Below are 24,616 nucleotides of genomic sequence, written 5' to 3' on the forward strand. Positions count from 1 at the left end.
AGTTAACATAGCATTGATTTTTAGATAATCAGCTTGAAAAGGTGCTCGTTCTTCTTGCATTGGATGACCTTAGAGAAAGCAATACTGAAAGGTCGTTTAATTTTCATTGATACTTAGTGACGTTTTCCTTTTAAAAGTTACATAGAGTTATGCAGATTACAAGGAAATAAAATAGCAGGTCTAGCCACAAAGAACACACGTGATTTACTAATGCCATTGACCTGTTTAACGGATTTTTTTTTGACATCAAGTAAACATAACTGTCGCCTTAAACAAAAGTTACAAGTTTGATATATAGTTGAAAATTACACTACGTTCGATTAATAGCTTCACAGTGCCATTTTATAATATAAATATTTTTTCTACATTAAACATTTAGACTTTTAGAATTTTTTCATATATTAAAAGAATGAAACATCATTCCTGCACACAGTAATACTTGGAAATCATTCTAAATAATACATTACATGTTTTTTGTTAAAGTACATGGCGCATGCCTTTCGAAAAAAAAAGTCCAGGTCGTCTTTAATGCGACCCCGTTGTCTATATCTTATCTGGATTGTCTTGTAGTCCGGTTTGTCATTGGCCCTAATCAAAGGGTCCATTTGTTAAATACATAGAAACAAAAAATAATTAACTTTGACTCTGAGCCCTGTAAGAACAATAAAGTCATCAACTTTATTCATTTTAGTAGCCTGCTTATTGTATATAATAACATATTTGGAAAACCATATATTTTCCTCATAATTCGTTCATTTGTCATGAGTCCATTAGAGACCGCTCCTTCCACATAAGTTTAAAACCAAAAGCTGTATAAGGTCATTGTCCCTGCTGGCATTAAACTGTTGTTGTATAGTTTGAATTTTTCATGATTCCAGCAGCGTTACTTTGGCGTGGTTCAGTCGCTCCTCTCACATCTGTTTAAAACCTAAAACTATAACATCATAAACTCTCTATGTTCAAAATCACTCTAGTCCCATAACCTCTATATACATAAACTATAGCCAGAAACTCTCTGTACCCATAAACTTGCTATACTCATAAATTTAACTCTTCAGTTTTATGCGGTGAAATGCATGGCTAATACTTGACATTTAACTCAGCAGGAATATAGGAATCGGGTAATAAATCATACATTGATTGTCTGGTTAACTTACTTGCGCTTTGAGAAAATCTGGTTACAAGTCGTCTCTGATGAAAGAAATCAAAATTCCATTTATCAGCCCTGTCAACATTTACTGCATTAACACAAGAAGATATGGATAATCCGTGTTTCCTAGACAAGACATTGAAACCTTTCAAATGAATAAGTAAATTACTGACTTTTCTTTCCACAGAAGAGCGAACGAAATATAGGATATTTTGAAATACTCAGTTGCATTCTATTCATTCAAAAATAAAAAAGAAAGTGTATGAATGGTAGTATTAATACTTTATAGATAAGAACTCACATTTCTCTAATAATTTACCACACAACTGGAAATGTTTTAACAGTTTATGCTTAACAAAACATTTAGGGCGACCAACCAACACTGAAGTGCACGGTCTTGCAAGGCGTATCATTTTAGGAGATGATTTTAATCAGATTGGGTCATATGATACTTATTGACAATGCAAGACTAACTAAACGTTAATTTGTTAAGCAAAAAAAAATGTGACTTGGCTGCTGATGAGGTGTGGATGGGGCAGGAATGCCTGGGGACAGGGACGCCACAGACGAAACTAACAAACATAAGATACAACAAAATGAAAGAGAGAGTAAAATAAAAATGATAATTCTTTTTTTTTCACATCTGTGTAGGGAGTGTGTAAATCAAATTAAACATCCGATGTGCAACTGAGCATGCTGAATAACATCACTGTAATTTGTCATGACTCCAGAACATACGTGCGATACAAACTTTTCTCCCATTTCATATTTTGACAAAGACAGGGACAATCAATCTGGTTTTTATGAGTGACATCACAAACCGCCTGAGCCTCAAGTACTCTACTTTACGTGCTTAATGATATTTCTGTGGTGTCACGACTCTAGGTCAAACCATGCAAAAAAATGTTACCGCATGAACGGACTGATCGACAAATTAAAGCAAAACTAATCCGTCCACCAAAAATATTTTTGGGGAGCCACAAAAAAAAGCAAAATTTATATTTCATTTGCTTTCTATTATAAATATGTAATAAGTGGGACATAAACATCAAAACACTAAACATTCGGGAAGGGACTGGGTTTCCTAGAATGTTACATTGTGCAGATCATTGTTACAAATGAAACTAGGTGAAAGTTTTAAACATACCATTTTCCCCGTTTCTTTAATGTTTTGTGTTTGCCAGCTTATACGATGTAGAATATTATATCATAGAAGAATTGTAATGCCGCATTATGAATTTTGGTCAACTAACAATTGTTATTTCTACATCAATATCTAACACATAGCAGTTATCTAATATAAGAAGGAAGGGATGTAACAACGAATCGCTGTTTTGTTTTATCTAAACAGAGTGAATTGCCTTAAGTGTTTTAATTGACCGCATATAACCTCGACCGATATATCGTCGCCCGAGAACCATAGTGTTCTATCTGTCCTTTTGGCCAAAATGAATATTATATACCACTGGAAAGACCTCGGTGAGATCTAGGTCACAGTGACCTGGTCCTCTTTCGGTGGCATTTCTATTTTTATATATCAACAGAGCCTTTTTGTTCTATCTGCAATTTTCATGTTTTCCTGAAAACCAAAATGTTCTATCTGTGTGGTAACCAATGGATTGCTCCTATCAAGTCACGTGATGTTATATAAAATGGCTGAAGAATGAATCTGATGTAGAAGTCAACAAGTAAAATTGCAACTAAATTCTCAATTTCCCACATAGCAGTAGTCTAGATGTAAGTCATCATTTTTAATTCCAAACTCATACATACTTGTCCAGTTGTTCTGCTCTAGGAACAGGCATGTTTAATTAAAAATTGTGAAACATGAGTGCTATAACAATTCGAATGAGAACGTATCTGGACAAAAGTAATTCACTTCAATGTAACACTTCAATGCTTCCTTCCAAAGCACTGAGAGAGTGAAACTGCAACCTCGGTTTAATTGAATTAAACTGCATATTTTATTTATCTATTTATATATATTACATATATAATAACTGCAAAGAACATTATGGTTCTGAGTAGAACGGCGATTACATTTTGAAGAATGTTCTATCTGCACTAGACAGGATTTCCAGTGTTGTATGTTTGAAACAACGGTTCTTTATAGTATTTCGTACTTTTCCTTAGAACTACATAAATAAAACACATAACAATTTCTGTTAGAATTCGTCAACAAACAAAAAAGTTATAAACTCTTGAAACTTCAAACTTGATTTTCTCGAAAACAAGAAAAATACACATAGAACACTATGGTTATCGGGCGACGATATCTGTTCTAGAGGTCTCCTTTCTGTGTACTTCCGTGGATCTCGTGGTTGTGTCAATCCAAAAACTTATATCTCATCGAACATACAAAAAGCCAGTATTTAAAAAATCTTCAAAACATGAAATCTACTAATTTAATTTCATAAGAAATAGTAGTTTAGACCCAAACCGCAAATCTCATATCAACGAAATTAAATGATTCCACAGTATATGTAATGCAGCAGCATATTCGTTTCTGTTTTCGGTTTTGCAACCGTATTTCAGTCGTGTAACGACATGCAGTTTACCTAGCTATTGTTTCTAGGTTCTCTACCATTACTATTCTGTTCTACGCATACAAGTGTCAACTTCTACTTATGATTATGAGGTGGATGAAAATTCTTTCTGACACACTATCTTCTGTCAAATCGTCGAGGAGAACATACGATTCCCTAGATCTGCGCTCTCCCCATTGAGCTATGCAGATGGCTCATTTGAATATTTTGTCGAATCCTAAGTCTGTTTTACTAAATTTCATTAAGCCTGTCTGCTTTGTTACTACTTAGTGGTAAAAAAAACTTTTCAGATTTGAAAGCTTAACATCGCTTTTTTGTGTCCAAGTTTATTTTATTAAACTTAATTCATATATCTGATGCAAGAAATGATCCATATCTTTAATTTCCAAATTATATTTAATATGAATAGTGACAGAAACAAATAAAATAAAATGACAGTTCACGGCTGTTTATTATCAGATGATTGTTGCTCATAGAAACGTTGTTTTAACCTGAAAGTAAAGGAGCATTCCATCTACATTGTTCAAATCAAGTTGACGATATACAATAAAATAACGACTTACAAACACAATTTCAAAAATCTATTTATTGTTTCGACTATGTTTTTGTTTGCCCTTTAGAATTACAGTATACCTTTATTTAAACAAAAAAAAACACGATAAAAATACTTTATATTTCTTGCTGATATAAGACGATTTATGCATTAATATAAATGTAAGAAACTGCAGAACCAACATGTTTTTACGTTTGTCTTCATACGTACCGATAAGGAGCATATACTTTTTATACGCCCGTTTGAAAAACGGGACGTATTATGGGAACGCCCCTGGCGGGCGGGCGGGCGGATGGGCGGCGGGCGGCGTCCACAGACTTTGTCCGGAGCATATCTTCTTCATGCATGGAGGGATTTTGATGAAACTCGGCACAGTTGTTCACCATCATAGGACGGAGTGTCTTGCGCAAGAACCAGGTCCCTAGGTCTAAGGTCAAGGTCACAATTTGAGGTCAAAGGTCAAATTCATGAATGACTTTGTCCGGAGCATATCTTCTTCTTGCATGGAGGAATTTTGATGAACCTCAGCACAATTGTTCACCATCATGACACGGAGTGTCATGCGCAAGAACCAGGTCCCTAGGTCTAAGGTCAAGGTCACACTTAGAGATCAAAGGTCAAATTCAAGAATGACTTTGTCCGGAGCATATCTTCTTCATGCATGGAGGGATTTTGATGAAACTTGGCACATTTTTTTACCATCATGAGACGGAGTGTCATGCGCAAGAACCAGGTCCCTAGGTCTAAAATCAAGGTCATGCTTAGAGATCAAATGTCAAATTCAAGAATGACTTTGTCCGGAGCATATCTTCTTCGTGCATGGAGGGATTTTGATGTAACTTGGCACAATTGTTCACCATCATGAGACGGAGTGTCATGCGCAAGAACCAGGTCCCTAGGTCTAAGGTCAAGGTCACACTTAGAGGTCAAAGGATACAAGAATGAAAACTTTGTCCGGAGCATTTCTTCTTCATGCATGGAGGGATTTTGATATAACTTGGCACAAATGTTCACCACCACTAGATGGAGTGTCTTGCGCAAGAACCAGGTCCCTAGGTCTAAGGTCAAGGTCACACTTAGAGGGCAAAGGTCAGATACAAGAATGACTTTGTCCGAATAATTTCTTCTTCATGCATGGAGGGATTTTGATGTAACTAGGCACAATTGTACACCATCATGAGACGAAGTGTCATGTGCAGGTCCCTTCTTTAGAATTACTTCCCTTTGTTGTTACTGTAAATAGCTTATATTGCAACTTTTTCATTACTAGTCAGAGGGAAAAATTTAGACCACTTTTCTGTAGTACAACATGCATATAACATCCAATGTTGAGGTGTATTTTGACCTATCTCTACAGGGTAAGGTTTTTTGTGTGGACTTTTGGATTTTTTTTTTTTTTTAAGATTAACTTCCCTTAGTTGTTACTTTAAATAACCTATACTGTAACTTTTTTTATAATTGACCGTAGGAAAAAACCAAGATCACTTTTCTGTGGTACAACAAAGATATTACTTTCAAATTTTAGGTGTATTTTAAGGTATCTGTACTTGGTAAGGAGTTTTTTTGTGGACATAGAAAAACAAAAGAATTACAATCATTACTAAACAAGCACAAAGTTAAGATTCCATTTGCAAACACAGCTGCTGTTTGCTAATTTGCTGCGACGAGCGTATATTGTGACATTCTTGCACTCTTGTTGAATATACTTTTTCAAATCAGTTTGACGATACATAATAAAGTAACGACTTACAATCATATAATTTAAAAATCCCATTCATTGTTTCGTCTATTCTATTGTTTGCAACATAACACGTTAATGCTTTTGAATTTCTAATTGCAGTATACTTTTATATAAAAAAGACACAATAAAACTACTTAACAGTTATTGCAGATATAACATGATTTATGCATTAGTATAAATGTAAGAAACTACAACAGCAACATGTAGGTTTACGTTTGTCTTAATACGTACCGATAATTCCAGGTGTGTAATGGTGTGTGCAGTTCTGGTTACAGAAATCAGAGGTGCAGCAATGTGTACACACGGGTACGTGACGAACATTCAGCTTCCTGTCTACAATCGAGCGTTTCCTGGCTTCGCAAACCTGTCGTCAATTTATTAGAAAGTTTGTATTGTTTAAATGCATATGTCTGTTACAGGAGGCATTTTCGTTATATCACTCACATTTTTAACAAAGTGAACCCCTTGATATCATGTGCCATTCTTCATAGTACATAACAAATAAAGACAAAAGAATATTTACAGTTATAATTGATAATATTCAGCAATAAAATTGTTTGAATTGCTGAACAAATGTTATGCACATTTTTATTGATTACCTCAGTCATTTTGAACAGCAAATGCATGTCCACGAATTTTAAAACTATCTTTAATATAGTGGGCCCGTAATGCTACTCGACAATTTCCGTATAATTACGTATTCTTGTTAGGCAATTCGGAATTGTTCGGGCGTTAAAGGGAATAACCCATAGATTTTAGGTAAAAAATAATTCCTCTCAAAAATACATAAAAATGAGTTATCTGAAAGTGTCTAGTCGTACAAACTTATTCACGTAAAATTGTTATAAGATATTCTTATAAATAACCAAACATATTGTGTAGAAGGTAGTTTACCATGGCAACACTTTTTAATTGAATTAATGTAGAAAATTTTCTTCTTGCATTTTTACCAAAATCTGACTTATTTGCCCCAACTTCATCATTTTTCAGTGCCATATATACATTTTATGCCAAACTTGGTGGAAATGAACATGTTGAAAATTTTCATTCAAACTGTGGGCGAGTAACTTTAATGTAGCTCAACGCGCGCACTACCTTCTGTTAAATGCCAAGATCGAGAATACACAATCTGCTTGTAAACACCTTAAAATATTGAATAAGAAATAAAAAATAAAAAAAAATTACGTGCGGACGTATACATCCCATGACGTAGTTGAAATCATTGTCTCCCCACGCATACTTCTCTACCATACACACCTGAAACATTCTTTTGGTCAGTAAGCTCACTCATTTTTACGTCACAGTTAATCAAAATACTTCATTTTATTCATTTTACATTTAAGTGTTTTATTATTCATAAAAATAGTTCTTATTTCAAATGTTCTAATTTCACTAATTTCGTATAGTACCATGCTAAGATATTTAGATACGAGGCAGTGTCCATTGCTTAAACACATAAAAATTAACTGGGCTAGTCATTGTTTGGGTAACATTTAAGATATATTCATATCATCTGCCAAGTATTCCATTAAAAAAACTAAATTGATAAAATACAGAGCTAGCACATTTAAATGAAAATTTGTATTATTGAACTATTTACCTGGTCGGAGGGACATATTTGCACGGAGTGACAATTTTCATTTTCTCCGAGATGAGAACAGTCGTAACAATATGGTCCCCTGTTTCCTGCACTTAGTGAACCCTGAGCTGAAATATTATGACAAATTTCTCTTTATTCAAGATACACAAATCAGGCAGTGCCGAATGTTTTAAACTTTTCTGAATACGACAATATGCGAATTTTATACAATTTTAGACATAACTAAACACTGTAGGAGAGCCTTTTCTATTTTGATTAAAACGTGCACCGATACTGAATGACAGTCGATCTTGGTCATAATTCTAACAGCGAATGCTAATGAATTTGTGTGATGCATGAAGGTATATCTGCGGTATGTTCTATTTATAGAACACGGGAGAGCGCTATTGAAAATGTCATTTCCGAATGACTGAAACCCTGTCGAACACTGTAAAATCATCTTTAACATTTGGACAGGATTCGCTGCCTTAGCCGACCGCCTGCTGATGAAAGGGCAAATGTAAAAGATTTCCCTGGTACAGCTGCCACCGTGCAGCTCAGTATGTGATAGACAACAACATGGGCCGACAGATAGTTCGTATGTTTAGGGACAGATACGCTACTGTAGATATATAACTACAAAAACGGATGATTGTTCTAATCAGAACTGTTGGTGATGAAGTAAAATTGAATGAATATGTTATCATAACTTATCAAACCAACAAGCAAGAGGAATACAAGTAACAAATAATATAAATCTACATGAGACTTTATGAAAACATCATTCTACCAATTCCCTGTTACCTTTGATAAAGGTATCAGTTTGCTTGTTACATCATCTTTAAATGGAAGGAACAAAATCTATATTTGTTTGAACCTTCAAATTGAAAGAAAATTTACCTAGAACACAATGTATTTTTTAAATTGCATAGTTAAATTACCTTCTTCTTCACAGCCGTCCATATTGCAAAAGTCATGAGACTCACAGCACTGGAGGCAGTCATTTTGTCCACTCAAAGGTATACACCTCTTCCAACATATTGAAAAGATTATTGAAATAAAGTGAGGAGAAAGAAAAAAGTAGTAATTCAGCTATATATCACTGCTTCAGGTAAAAATGTTCGACTTTGTTTTCAGATAGAAAACTGGTAATAAACAACTAGTCATGTAAAAGTGTTAATCACCCTTCTCAAAGTTTCAGAGAAATATTTATACAGCATTTGTTTGATACAAAATTCTAAAAAAATAATGAACATGTGATAAAGAGATTTTAAATCTGTTTTGAAAGATGTTTCTCTTGATAAGACTAATACAAACCTCCTTTTGAATACAGCCTGACCGGTATAGATTTTCCCCATGAGGCTTTGTGTAACTCTCTACGTAGCAAACCTCAACAGTAATGAACAATATATATCTTTATTATATACTTGATATATACTTATATACTTGATTTCACATGTAAGGAAACAATTCCGCATCGCACTCTAAATCCTGTATTGTGCATGTTGCCGGACTACTTTCATTAATTAATATTCATGACCGGACACAGTTTTATAAATACAGAAACAAAACCCACTCACCGATAAACCTCGATCAAAAAAGCATGAAACAAAATGGTCAATATATATTATAAAAGGGTCATTGTAACAGTATTCGGCCCACGTAGCAAAGGTCTTGAGTCTTGTATAGTATCCTAGATCCAGCTACTATTATAATAACCCTACTGCATCATATGTAGTTTTACACAATAAAACACTTCTTTTTTGGAGTTGTTAACTTTGATGACATAGTTGTATTATTTACAAAAGTTGTAATCTTATTTCGATAAGAAAGCTTGCGTTAAATATCAGAGGAAGATGCATTCTTAATATCAATAAATATATGTACATAGTACCTTAAAGTATGAAAACGATCTTTGCCAACTGCAAAGCAAGTGATTAGAGATCGCAAATAGGATAATATGATAAACATTCTATAATTGGCCAAACATACCTCATGCAAGGAGCAAGTAGTGACTTTATCACAATATTTGAGGTGTGGAATATCTCGGCAATCGAAGCACTGAATTCCACCTGCACAACAGAGTATATAATGGGTAGATAGTTTACAGATGTAGCTGAAAATCAGTCATTAGTGATGGAAGGATTTATTACAAACGTCACATTTATGTTCAGTTTACTTCATTATTAGGACGTCTTCTAAATGGGTTAATCAAATCCTGAGAGAAGTTATTCTCTTTGTTAATTTTGCAAAAATATTATTGAATATGTACAACTCCAAGACAACTTTTTTCTCCATTTGAATCCTGGTACAGCATGAAAATAAAATTGAAAAACAAAAAAGTGATAAACTGGTGACAGATTTCTTTGCAATTTTTTCACTCAAATACTGAGTGAAGCTTACCGAAAAGTTTTATATATGTATTCTTACAAAAAGAAAATTACTTCGGTTGGTTCCGGTATTGTTTGTGGAGAAGGTTGTAGCTGAATTCCACTCTGTTGTAATTGACACTTTAGTGGATGATGGTACTGGTGTTGTTGTTGTTGCGAGTGTTGTCGTTGTCGTCGCCAAAGTAGGTGTAGTAGTAGTGGTAGTCGTCGTCGTCGTCGTCGTTGTTGTTGTTGTTGTTGTTGTAGGTATTTGACAAACTGGAATTTAGATAGGTTAAGTGAATTATTATATAAAATATTGTACATTTGTATTTGAACATGGATTTGTGTGTTCATTTCTCTACTCCTTGCAAACAGAACTCTGATCTTAAAAACCAGATCGTCACATGAAAATATGTGTGTTTGTGTTCTTTTATGTACTAACCATCTTACTTACATTAACAACGAAATGATTCAGATATCGTATATTGTTACCTTTGTCTTTCAAAGCGAACTTCAATGGATAACCGTAGGCTGCGGCCGCTGCTGGTAAACTGTACAGCGTTGCCCCAAAAGGTTTTCCGAATTCATGATGCAAGGTGTGAAAGCTTCCAAAAGTTTGACTAGTCATATTAATGTAAATAACAGTGTAATTGTCCAACGGTGGAGGCACAGGCTCCTTGTGGCCATAGCGACGAATATAAGAGTTACTGCCGTCCAGAAGTATCCCTGATACATCAGTAGAGAGTACTGTTATAGCTAAGGTAACAGGCCATATTTCATTGTTCATGCGGTCAAAGTCAGTGATAAATTCGTAGGTGTTTTCGAACTGTGATATAGCTTGCACAGTCGTCATGAAAGGATCCCCAGCCATTGTATCTCTATCATAACAGTACTGAATCACGCTTATGGGTTTGTCAGCTATAATCACAGCTGGTTTAGATGCAATATTTGAAATATGCGTTGTTGAATCAAGAGTGGTGTTTGTAGCATTGTCATGGTGTTGTATTACGGATGTATCATTTTCTGCACTATAGATTCGATAAAGATATTCTTCTCTAGGATACAGAGCTGGTACGATATAGGACTTCGACCAAAACTTTGTAGGAATCATTTGTTCCACAATATATTGAAAGTCTCCATAACCCCTTGGAATTTCACTCGATCCAGTAGCGGAGAATACTGCTATTGGCTTGCTACTAGAAATCACTGAGTCACTAAGATCGTATCTTGATTTAAATATATATGTGTTAAATTTATTCAAAGTAACAGAACTGCTGTCGGAGTATCGTCCATATTTTTTGGTTAGTTCAACATGAGTGTTATCTTCTATAATTGCTAGTAAAAATTCGCTATAGGAACTACTGTAAGGGTCATATGATGATATAACATATTTAGTTGAAAGCGCGTTAACGGGATATGCTAGAAAGCCTTCAACAGCGTCGTTTGAATGGTGAGGTAACACAGCAACAGAGCATGGCTTATCACACTTTATTTCTATTCCTTTCTTAGCGGTACTGGACGTTCCGGAACTAGTATGCATTACCCTACTTGATAAGTTCAGTTGTATATGATCAACAATGCTGAAAGTTTGATCAAAATATTTGTCTGGGGCTTTCACGGTAACATTTGTCATGTTTGTAGATGTGATATGAAGCACTATTTTGTCTGGTCTTCTGTAACTTTCCGGCACGGCAATCATGAAATGCGTTCCAGTGGTAGCTTTAAAAACAGAAATACCTAATGATAAGATAGTATCACAACAGAGCAATATGTTTCATTTTTACCTAGTCAGGATTGAAAATATGTTTGTGTTTTTGGTTTGTTTGGGATTTTTTAAATTAAAAAAACGTCAATAACAAATAACCACAATGTTTTAATGGTGAATTATTAATATTTAATGCGTTGGTATTGAATGCACAGATGTTTGTGGTTTATCATATCTTTTGTTAAAAATGCATGATCGCTCACAAATGGTCAGTAAGGTATTGTTTCTTTCTTTAAATTATTAATAAGAAAAAAGAAAAACCGAATCGAGATATTTTATCATTATAACACCGTCTAAACTTTGAATATGAGCTGGTTTGTTAGTACGGGGTGTTTATACGTTTTGGTGATAATAAAGTGTATAGAACTTTTCATGTTTTAGTAAGCAATGTTACATGAATGTAGGACAGACTCTATAACACATACAGTTACATTAAAAAAATTATATTTACGTTTTGTCTGTCCATGGAAGATGAATATAACACTTATATTATGATCAGGGTTTACAACTCGACCTGTGTCTTCTGCATCTCGATCTGTGTCTTTTACGACACGAACTGTGTCTTCTACGACTCGACCTGTGTCTTCTTTAACATCTATGAATTATTCAGTTTTTTACTGCTCGAGATCTATTTTAGCTCGATCATCAAGAAAGCCTTCCGCATCCTGAGAAATACCAAACCTTAAATGGTTTCATACAAGAATGTACGTTTCCGGCCGTGACCATGGCAGCGTTCGAAACATGTTAAAATATGTTTAACCTATGACCTATTTTTTATAAAAGAAAACTGTGTTATCATTCTTTATCATCAAAGCAAAGGATTTTACTTACATGTACTCGTACATTTACTGTCTGTCTGTCCATAAACTAGGACTGTAGCACTAGTTATCACACAGAGCTGGGAACAAATATAAAATTCTAGCATTTTACACTGTGGTGTTATTTGATAATATTTTCTTTAACAAATGATAACTTTCTTATCACATTCATGTGCAGTTTTATTAATAATGTATTGATATTGGGTCTACATATTGAGTCTAATTCCTGAATGTCAACAAAACTAATGATTTCCACGTTAAATGAATTCAGTACTAAAACATTAATTTCATACATCTATAGATATGTGATATTTTACTTACAAATATTTTGACAGTTAACTCCATTGTTCTAATTTTTGGAGGACCGTCCTTTGATTAAACGTTTTAAAATGAAATGTCAAAAATGATAAGGAAAAAGATAACGCAGACAACACTTTAAAACTTTGAAATACAGACATGTTTTCTGTTAACAGTTAATTGAAGCGTACTAAACCGCGATTTATTCCTATATATATATACATTTTTCTCATAAAGCTTAAAACGTTTTTATGTCTATAAGAGAGTTAGCACTTTCTGATGCCGGTTACGATTACTATAACAGAGGACAGTTTGATGTCGCGTCAAAATGCATGCTTTCGACAGTAATGATAAAACGCACTGTGTATACACGAGGTTTTAGTTGTATGGCTTATTTCCAACTAAATGTCATACTTCCTTCTTGGAGAAAGTTTAACGTCAGCGTTAGAAAGTTTTGTAACGAATATATAATGTTTTACAATAGATAGTTGCCCGTGGAAGTGGACGCATATTTAAATATTGTCTGTCATTATTCCAAGTATTTTAAAGCGGCCGCATACAGGAGCCCTGTATTGTGTATACTGCTGTCCTCTTCATAGCGTAGTTTGACAACTTCACTATTACCTTGAGACATTTCGTCTTGCATGCCGGAGAAGATTTTTTTGTGTTTTCGCTTGTGCTGGAAAAACTCGTCTTACACCCCTTGATGTAAGATGACTCTTATGCTGCAATTTATTACTTAATATGCCTTGTCATCTGCCCCCCCCCCCCCCCCCCCCCCATCCATCCCTCAAGTTTTTTGGGAGATTTAGGTTTGCCCTTGTACGCCCGTTTTTTCGTCCGTCTATTCGAATTTGTGTCGTGCAGTTAGGCATCGGGTTTTCTGTTTGGAATTCGCCCAGCCAGTCCAGAGTTATGGTCCTAGACTTAGTGAAAAATACTCACAGAGTGCTTAAAAGTTTGTGTTGCACATATCTTAAAATATCTGTCACCTAGGCTCATGAAACCATGTGAGAATATTTTTCCGCTTGTGAATTTCTGCAGCTGAATTTTTATTGTTATTATTATTATTATTATTATTATTTCAGTTTGCAAGACCAGAGTTATGGCCCTTGACTAAAAATATGCACTATGGCGATAGAAGTTTGTGTCCCATATATGTCAAAATGAACTTGACTTTTGAGTCATAAAACATTAGATTGTTATATAGCATGTGAAGTTTTGTCTCTGGTATTCTGGATTTCACTCAGGTAGACCAGAGTTATGGTCATTTACTTAGTGAAAACTATACATAAATTGTTTTGCATATCTTTTAAAAATATTTCACCTTGAGTCATGAAACCATGTACAGAGACATGAAATGTGTAGTTCATTTTTATTCTATTAGTTGAAAAGTACGACATGAAGGGAAAAATTCAACATCGTTTATAGCAGTTTTCAAAAGATGAATTATTCTTTCAGTACATTTTTATTCTTGATAGAGATAGACACAGAGATAGATTTTGTTTGTCTAGACAAAACTGTTACTTTGTCTTGATCTATTGAATCTTACTTTAAAGTTGCAACACATTTATTATTATTATAATGATTGTATTTGCAAGTGAACTAGAATGTGTCAGACTGAGGCAATCAAATAAATTGTGTTAGTTGATATTTTTGTACTTGTGCAAATATTAGTTTTGTTTGAGAAAACACATACTTTGCAATGATTATATAAAGGTATTTCGAGCGATACATAAATATTTATTTAAAAAAATAATTATTATAATAAGACTTTTTAAACATAAAATCAAATTCTTAAATTTCCTTATGAAATGTTGACATGCCTATTATTTTTTAGTTTATCATTCTTGACAAATATACTGATATAAAGTATGTAACGACTAAATACAGCTTATAGCTATCAAATGCAATTACTTTTTAAATGGATAATTTACAGGTGTCTGTATCTAAGTGCATCATTGCACTAAATTATGTGTTTTCGTTATCTCAAACAGAACTGATATTTGCACTGATACATCCAAATATCAACTAACAGATTATTACCCCAGTCTGACACGTTCTAGTTCACTGTTTGTAAATGCAAATTGTACTGACAGAATTCTAGGAAACGAAAGTTTTTATGAAACCTTTATCATAGCAAATCAGCAACAAACTGTAACAAAATAGAGATATCACTTTGTCAAAAGGTTTAGAACAATGTCGTGAATGTGTTGAACAGTGACAAATTCTACTTTTGCAACGGTAATTTGGTATTAGCTTCGAAAAGTTGTTCGTTTTCTTGTTATGTTTGGATTCAAATAATACACGAAAACGTATATCATATAAGGTAACAAGGAAAAAAGCGTTTACAGATGAGTATCAAGTAGACTAAAGATTCTTTTCAAAGGAGTCTTCTTCAAACAAGGAATATTTCAAAATTATCATAACCTTCGTAATTATGCATTTGTTACGAGAGTGAATTTAATGTATCTGTCAGTCTTTTGACTGGCTAAATATTCGACGAAACCTGAAAATATCATTCTACAGCGTACAGATGTATCACATCTGTCTCCAACAACTTCATCAAATATCAAAATTTCAACCTGAAGACATTGCTGACTGGGGGATTTCCCGTGTTACTAACCTTTTAACCATTACTTTCAAACATCTTAAGGTGAGTGAAAAATATATCCTAATGCTCAGTACAATATGCTCTTTAATTAGGCGTTCTGGTCATATCATACCTCTCTTTCAAGAAAACATATCGAGACAGACAATTTCGACAAAAATAAATCATGACTTTTATAGAACAATCACTACAGCAATATATATCTACTGATTATCTCACCCATGTTCCCTCAGGATAAAAGAAAAAGTGCAAGGACATCAGTTAAAATACGCAGCATTTCTTGTTGATTTATAATCATATTGGCTCATGAGTAATTAACAACAATTAGCAAAATGACTTTATATATCGTCCAATTCAATCTGTATAATAATGTTATTAATCAAGCGATTTTATATTGGCCTTGTTATTTGTCCAAGGGTTGTCGTATTGGCACAAGACCGTAGGCCGTAGGCCGAGGGCCAATACGACTGCCCGAGGACAAATAACTAGGCCAATATGAAATCGCTTTATTAATAATAATTTTATTATTCAACTTTTGAACACTGGCGGTAACACCATAAGAACTTTTGAGTTACCTTACAGTAGCTAAGAAGTTCAGCTCAGAGATGTATATGTGCTGTCACGGATCTCTGAGCTGAAACGAATCCCGTATTGAAACCCAACCAAAAATCGTACCAGAAGTCTGTCACGCTATAATTTCCTCAAATGAAATGCAATGGACTCACCTTTTACTTTAAAATATTTCTTATCCATTTTCTTTTGATCTGACATAAGATAAACCATGCAACAAATTCTGAACACAAATTATATACACAACTTTCAAACGGGTACCGCTGTCTGCAATATATTAGAATACTCTTCATTTTAAAAACAAATAGGTCATATAGAATCGTTATTTATTGACATTTTCTGTGAATTCAAACGTTGAGGTATGTTTTTCATGAACTTTGTTGAAAATGGTTGGATTTTTAATTCAGTAAAATTCGAAAATATACAAAATGTTGATCTTGATTTTCAAAAATAGCAATGTGCCAGTAACTTTGCATGACCTCATCAGTTTCTCACGAGAGTCAGTGCGCAGATTTAACGGTTCGACACTGGTTAGGTAACCAAATGGTGTTAAGCCATAACTGAAAATAAAAATAGCGCCAGTCAAGTCGTAGTAGCCAGAACTAACCTTACGGCAGTTATAAATGTTGAAGATCAAACTTGTGTTTGAAGCATTATCATTTTAGCCAGTAAAACAGAATGGGTTGTAGGTAGGTATGTGTGTATAATTTTGATAGATATATGCCTTGACATAATCAGCAGTAACTGGAACTTACCGTATTCATTTTCTCTAGTGAGTATCTTACCATCTGAGCTGTAATAGAAACTGCTTTAAATGTCATTTCTTTGTAGGCTGCAAGCAATGAGACACAAAATTGTACACATATGTGTTGATCAAGATAATACAACCAACCAATCACATATTATACACCCTCATGCCTCGTTTTATTCTTATCCGAAATTGTTTGCAGTTTACGACTGACTTTCGAGTCCGCAACCAATATTATTCATCCACTTCCCAGCATCTGAATCGCTACTATTGTTGCACAAATGAACGACACCATCTAAATGTCTGTTGAAGATAAATCTAACCCATTCCATTAATCTGAGTTTCGCATATTTTCTCAATATATATTTCCTTGAAAATTGTCAGAACTTCTGACAGGAACTTGTTTGACACTATAACGAAAAAGCCAAAAGTATCGTTATAATCTACAAAAAAACGTACATCAACATCGTACGTCCGCTCAGTCTCACTTGGTTATTACACGAACATGTGAGATAATACTTTTGTCAAAAATGTGAAAACTATAGTAATGTATAATTCCTATGTAAAACAAAGAGGCGTCATTTAAAAATCTAACGGAAGTGACTTCTCCGTATTGGCCCTCTCTTTTTAACCAATCAGAATGATTGAATTCCGTATTGGCCCTGTTTTCTCATATTGGCCCTGCTTTTCTCATACTAGTATCGGCTTACTTCTGCTTTGTATTAGCTCTACTAGTTTCATATGATGTGCGCAATTGATCTAATACAGTGTACAATATTGTAAAGTTGAATAATAATCGTGGTTACTTAGTTGCCATAATAAACAGATTTATTTGGTCCCCTCTTACGATCTGTCAAAATGATCTAGGACGTCTTTAAATCCTAACGACAGCGGCATCAATCTGATACGTATTTTGGTATTCTAGATACTTAATCACAGTTCAGTAACTTATGTTTTATTCAAGTTTTTGTTTTCTGTAACATACATTTGTGATCTCGTTAGGATGATCATGCAATCGTGTTTAAGGAATTTATGCGACATCTGCCGGTATAATTCTGCTCATGTTTATATTTAAACGTCGTATGCAACTAATCTTTTAATAAAAAAGTTTCTCGACTAACGAGAAACAGGAAATTGGCAAGTTTTATCGCAAAGCCCTCTATAGTAATGGGTACTGCAGCGCTTCGTTGTGTGCAATTTAATGAAAGAGGTTGCTGACAATGTCATAGACTTATCTCTAATTAATCAATCTCGGATATAAAAGATTCTAAAAGCCTGTACTTATCCAAAAGATTCATTTCGAAAAGTATTTTATGGTGCTATTTAGCTTACGCAATTTAGTGTAAATACAGTTTTTATGCCTTATGACTGAAGTGTAAAATTGATAGTACATGCCAATAAGTTGTCGTGAAATGTGCCACGTTTATAACTCTGTCTTTATAACATTTTTCTAAATTATTCATCAAAAGTGCATGCATATAATTATAGTGTAACAGTAACTTGAAAAATATCACAGACCCTTACAGGTCCATTTGTTAAATACATAGAATGAAGGTCACACACCAGTAAATAGTTTTCCCTATATATTCTATATAAAACTGACATTTTTTAAAGAGCTACCAAACATAGCTAGACCTATTTCAGAGAACAAATCTTTACCTCATTTTAAAGAGTTATGATAAAACTGATAAAAGAAGAAGAGAAAAGTAGGGGTCTTGTATCTTCTAAGAGAGATTTCTCTTGTCTCATTTGCTTACTGTAAAATCACACCAAAATCACACTGCTGTGACCTGGAAGTACTACATGTACTCATACTAAAATTGAGTTTCACTTCACTAAATACAACCTCCTATCCCATTTTTCCTACCAAAATGTCAAAAATACATCCACAATGAAATTTAAACAGAAACCAGCTTTAATTTAGACTTCTGCGGCCATGCCAAGTGACAAATTAGTGTTCAGAAACCTGTCCGCGATTACGCGACTAGACCAGATGGCTCCCGCGCTGGTTCCTTTACTATAGTTAGGCCTGAAATCAATTATCTTTGACTCTCAACCGTATTGGAAAAATAAAGTCATCAACTTCATTCATGTTAGTAGCCTGCTTATTGTATATAATAACATATTTTCCTCATAATTCCTTTATTTGACATGATTCAGTAAGTGACCGTTCCTCCAACATCTGTTTAAAAACTATAACAGTGACTATATAAGGTGAAACGCTTCTGCGGCGATTATAAACTTTCTGCAGACCCATACCATCAATACAGATAGACTAAAATAAAAAAAGTGGAAACTCCACAGGTCGCTCAACACAACAAAAACGATGTTGCAGGCTCGGTTTGATTGAGCCTGTTCATGGACGGTAGTTAAAATGCATGCTACCGTCCACGCCCTCTAGCCCCGGGTTGAGCAGAACTCAACATTTACACATGCTAAAAGTACAACAACAAAAAATTTAGAGACATCCGCAGATGTGTTCATACGGCGGTGCACATGGAACCTTCAATGCTACACTAGCGTGTAATTCAAACCCAAAATATCTCCGTACCCAGAAACTCTCTATACTCGTAACTCTCTAACATTTCGATATAACTTTTAATGGCATCTCTAATATTAGACAATTAACTCAGCAGAAATATAGGCAACCGGTAATAAATCATACATTGTTTGTCTGATTAACTTACTTGCGCTTTGAGAAAATCCGGTTACAAGTCGTCCCTGATGAAAGAAATCAAAATTCCATATACCAGCCGTGTCAACGTTTACTGCATTAACACAAGAAGATTTGGATAATCCGTGTTTCATAGACAAGACATTGAAACCTTTCCAATGAATAAGTAAAATACTGAATTTTCCACAGAAGAGCGAACGAAATATAAGTTATTTTGAAATACCTATTCGTTCAAGTGTATGAATAGTAGTATTAATACTTTTTATAGACAAGAATTTACATTTATCTAATAATTTACCACGCAACTGGAAATATGTTAACAGTTTATGCTTAACCCTTATCATGCTTGACACGATTGATTCAGCCTTTTCCACCAGTGTAGATCATGATCAGTCTGCACATCCGTGTTTGCCATTCAGTCAGTATAGTTTAGGTAAACACCCCATTTTACAGTTAATGGTACTTTCGAAATTGAATTGTTTTTTTATGAGTGACATTACAAACCACCTCAGCCTCAAGTACTCTACTTCACGTGCTTAATTGTATTTCTGTGATGTCACGACTTTAGGTCAAACCATGCGAAATATGTTGTCGCATGAACGGACTGACAAACGGACGGATCGGCAAAAGCAAAACTAGGCGGCCACCAAAACATTTTTAGGGGAGCCACAAAAATGTATAGCGATATTTATATTACATTTGCTTTTTTTTATGTATGTATAATAAGTGGAACATAAACATAATCACTAAACATTCAAAAAGCGACTAGGTTTCCCTAAAAATGTTACATTGAGTAGATCATTGTTCAGGTGAAACCAGGTGAAAGTTTTAAATATACCTTTTCCCAGTTTCTTTTATATTTTTTACTTGCCAGTTGATACGACGTTGAATGTTATATTTTAGACGAATAATAACTCCATATTATGAATTTTGGTGTTACATAGCAACATAATATTTCTACTGCAGTCATCTAATATAAGAAGGAAGGGATGTAACAACGAATCGCTGTTTTGTTTTATCTATACAGAGTGAATTGCCTTAAGTGTTTTAATTGACCGCATATAACCTCGACCTTATATATCTGTTCTCGAGGTCTCCTTTTTGTGTTCTTTCGTGGATCTCGTGGTTGTGTCAACCCAAATAAATAAATCTCAACGAAAATACACTAACGATCCTTTTAAATCATCTTCAAAACATGAAATACACAAATTTAATTCCATACGAAATAGTTGTTTAGATCCACGAATTCTCAAGTCAACGAAATTAAATCATTTCACAGTATGCAAATTCAGCTGCATATTCGTTTCTGTGTGTATTTTTTTTCCGGTTTAGTGCCGTTTATCTACCGTATTTCAGTCATGTAACAGCATGCAGTTTACCAAGATTATCTACTAGTACTATTCTGCTCTAGACATGTAAGTGTAGACTTCTTCTTATGATTATGAGGTGGTTGACAACTGCTTTCTATAAAATCGTCACGGAGAATATACGACTCCATAGATCTGCGCTCTCCCTACTGAGCTATACCGATGGCTCATTTGTATATTTTGTCGAATCCTAAACGTTTCTTTTACTAAATTTCATTAACTTAATGCCTTTCTTCTTTGTTACTACTCAGTGATAAGAACTTTTCAGATTTGAAAGCTTAACACTTCGTTTTGTGTCCAAGTTTATTTCAAATACAATTCATATACCTAATGCAAGAAATGATCAATATCTTTTATTTCCAAGTTACATTTTTTATGAATAGAGACAGAAACAAATGAAATAAAATGACAGTTCAAAGTAGTTTATTATCGGAGAATGTCCGATAAACTGTAATGCGCATAGATAAAATGGAAACATAAGTCGTTGTTTTAACCTGAAAGTAAAGAAGCATAATTTTACAATCTACTTTGTTCAAATCAGTTTGACTATACACAATAAAGTAACGACTTACAAGCATATAACTTCAAAAATCCATTCAATGTTTCGACTATTTTCTTGTTTGTAGCATATCACGTTAATGCTTTTGAATTTCTAATTACAGTATACCTTCATTTAAAAAATAATAATAAAACTACTTAATATTTATTGCAGATATAACATGATAGTAAAAATGTAAGAAACTACAGTAGAAAATGTAGGTTTTATGTTACCGATAATTCCAGGTGTGTAATGGTGTGTGCAGTTCTGGTTACAGAAATCAGAGGAGCAGCAATGTGTACACACAGGCGCGTGACGAACATTCAGCTTCCGGTCTACAATAGAGCGTTTCCTGGCTTCGCAAACCTGCCGTCAATTTATAAGAACGTTTTTATTGTTTAAATGCATATGTCTGTTACAGGAGGCATTTGTATTATACCACGCACTTTGTAACATAGTGAACCCCTTGATATCATGTGCAATTCTTCATAGTACATAATAAATAAAGACAAAAGGATATTTACAGTTATAATTGATAATATTCATCAATAAAATTGTTTGAATTACTAAACAAATGTTATTCACTTTTTATTGATTACCTCAGTCATTTTGAACAGCAATGTATGTCAATAAATTTTAAAAATATCTTTAATGTAGTGGACCGGTAATGCTACTCGACAATATCCGTGTAATTACGTATTCTTGTTAGGCAATTTTTCATTCTTCGGGCGTTAAAGGGACTAACCCACACATATTAGGTGAAAAGTAATTTCTCTCTAAACTCCATAAAAAATGAGTCCTCTGAAAGTGACTAGTAGTACAAACTTGACTTATTGATTTTTGCAGTGCAAGACATTCTAATAAATAACCAAAATATTGTGTAGAAGGTAGTAAACCGTGGCAACGCTTTTGCAGAAAATTTACATTCGTCTTGCATTTTTCCAAAACCTAACGTTTATTTGCACCCACTTCATCATTTTCCGTGTCTATGCCAAACTTGGTGGAAATGAACATGTTGAAAAATCTCACTAAAACTGTGGGCGAGTAGCTTTAAGCTCAATGCATGCATGACCAGTAAATGCCAAAATGCAGAAAAAACATTCTCCCTGTAGTCATATGGGTCAAGTACCTTAAGATATTGAATAAGAAATGAAAAATAAATTACGTGCGGACGTATACAACCCATGACGTAGTTGAAGTCATTGTCTCCCCATGCATACTTCTCTACCATACACACCTGAAACATTCTTTTGGTCAGTAAGTTAACTCTCTGTTTTACGTCATAGTTAATCAAAATACTTGTTTTATTCATTTTAAATTTAAGTGTTTTATTATTTATGAAAAATAGCTTTTATTTCATATGTTCTACTATTACTTATGTCGCACAGTACCACTATATAAGTGTTTAAGTGAGATTTTTCGATACGAGGCAGTGTGTTTTGCTTCAACACATAAAAACTGACTGGGCTGTTCATTCTTTGGGTAAAAAATAAGATGTATTCAAATTATCTGCTAAACAATCCATCATAAAACTAAAATTATAAGATACAGAGCTACACATTTAATTGAAACTTTGTATTAATGAACTATTTACCTGGTCGGAGGGACATATTTGCACGGAGTGACATTTTTCATTTTCCCCTAGATGAGAACAGTCGTAACAATATGGTCCCCTGTTTCCTGCACTTATTGAACCCTGAGCTGAAATATTATGACAAATTTCAAGGCACCAGTTGAATAAGGTTAACTGATTACGTTCAGAGTCTTTTTTATAATTTTAAAAGTAAGTGCTGGTTTACCATTTCCCGTGTCAAATGACAAGTACATATTTTGACGGAAAACACAAGAAATCAGACAGTGCCGAAAGTTTTAAACTACTCTTATTACAGCAATGTGCGGATTTCTATTTAATTATCGACAGAACAAAGCACTGTAGGAGAGCCTTTCATATTTTGGTTTTAGTCACAATTCTGATTAACAGCGAATGCTGTATAAGGAATTTTAATTGCTAATGTCATTTCATTATGACCGAAAACCTGTCGAAAATCGTAAAATCATTTTTGAAATTTGGACAAAACTCGCTGTCTTCGCCGACCACTTGTTGATAAAATGGCAAATGTGCAAACATTTGGTGTTAGTAATATCTCCCTGATGCTGCTCAGTAGGTGATAGACAACAACTTGGGCCGATATTTTGTATACTTAGAGCACCTGTAGATATAGCTATCTTATATAACTAGAAAAATGGATGATTGTTCTTCAGCACGACTTGTTTACGTTTCAAAATATGGCGGATATTGGTCGATTGGTTGTATTTTGGTTAATAATTTCATGCGGGGAAAAATCAGTATCTTAGATGAATTAGATGGATCTTGGTAAATAATTGTTACGACCTAGGACTACAGCTACAACTACTCTGCCTACGGTCTGTATAATTCAGACTGACTGTTTAATTGCAATTTATTGCTATTTTGACAAATATTAAGTTTATTAATGCTTCTGCAACTATTTTCACCTTAAAGTATACAATACACATATACTAAAATGGATTCACCCTTTGACAATGAAAGTTAGTCAATTCATACTTTAAAATCCCTTTAGAGATCTTTGGGCAATTTTGACCGATAATATTACATCATTTTGCCGTAAGCTAACAAAATCAAAACACCAGTCATCCGGACTACTCTGAACATGCCATTGCCATAAAATTGTTCAAGTTCACGCAATATAATCCGAAATAGTTTAAGGATGCATTTGACTGCCTAAACAGAAACTGTTGTCACAGCGATGAGGTGGAGCTTCCACGTTTGGGTGTGGGAGGTTCCGGGTTTGAGTCCCGGTCAGGCTTTGAAGGTTATTTCGGGTTGCTCCACTGTTCTATATTTTCAACGAACAGTACATTGGACTATTGTTTAGCAATTCATATCACACTGTTGTAAAATGAAATGCACCCTAATAGCAACTATCTAATGTATTATGTCTCTTAGATGTTTCTGCTCTACATGCCAAAAAAAATGTTGCATTCTTTAATTGTAAAATTATCTTTTATATAAAAATGTTCAAAGCTTGTCACTATCCACTTATAGTTAAAATATGACATAATAATGAATATGTTTATTCTAAGAAATATATAGACATTTCACGCTTTTTAACTTCATATCTATGTTTTGAAATAATAATAAAGTGTTGTCTGTACATGATACTCCAGTTATTTGAATATCAAAAAAGGAACGAAATTAATCATTAAAAAGAATTAATCATTCCACCACTTCCCTATTACCTTTGATA

The 24,616-nt window shown here is 34.0% G+C and overlaps 1 protein-coding gene across 2 annotated transcripts in view; it reads right to left on the reverse strand.

Annotated features, from left to right (window-relative positions):
- Positions 1-633: 633 nt before the first annotated feature.
- The window catches only part of LOC123547239 (uncharacterized), a 30,924-nt gene continuing 6,941 nt past the window's right edge, over positions 634-24,616 (reverse strand). Inside the window, exons 1-12 of one of the 2 annotated variants that reach the window (XM_053551527.1) lie at positions 12,846-12,924; positions 12,538-12,604; positions 10,434-11,660; positions 10,014-10,217; positions 9,562-9,641; positions 8,887-8,958; positions 8,511-8,598; positions 7,591-7,697; positions 7,176-7,247; positions 6,222-6,354; positions 1,158-1,276; positions 634-934 (exon numbers count right to left, since the gene is read on the reverse strand). In XM_053551527.1, coding sequence (XP_053407502.1) covers positions 1,236-1,276; positions 6,222-6,354; positions 7,176-7,247; positions 7,591-7,697; positions 8,511-8,598; positions 8,887-8,958; positions 9,562-9,641; positions 10,014-10,217; positions 10,434-11,660; positions 12,538-12,604; positions 12,846-12,869 — 2,115 coding nt within the window. In that variant the 5' untranslated portion in view covers positions 12,870-12,924 and the 3' untranslated portion in view covers positions 634-934; positions 1,158-1,235. Of the gene's footprint in view, positions 935-1,157; positions 1,277-6,221; positions 6,355-7,175; positions 7,248-7,590; positions 7,698-8,510; positions 8,599-8,886; positions 8,959-9,561; positions 9,642-10,013; positions 10,218-10,433; positions 11,661-12,537; positions 12,605-12,845; positions 12,925-24,616 lie in introns of those variants that run through there. The other variant, XM_053551528.1, reaches the window with a different exon arrangement.

The sequence above is a fragment of the Mercenaria mercenaria genome, chromosome 9 (assembly GCF_021730395.1).
Source record: "Mercenaria mercenaria strain notata chromosome 9, MADL_Memer_1, whole genome shotgun sequence".
Taxonomy (NCBI): Eukaryota; Metazoa; Mollusca; class Bivalvia; order Venerida; family Veneridae; genus Mercenaria; species Mercenaria mercenaria.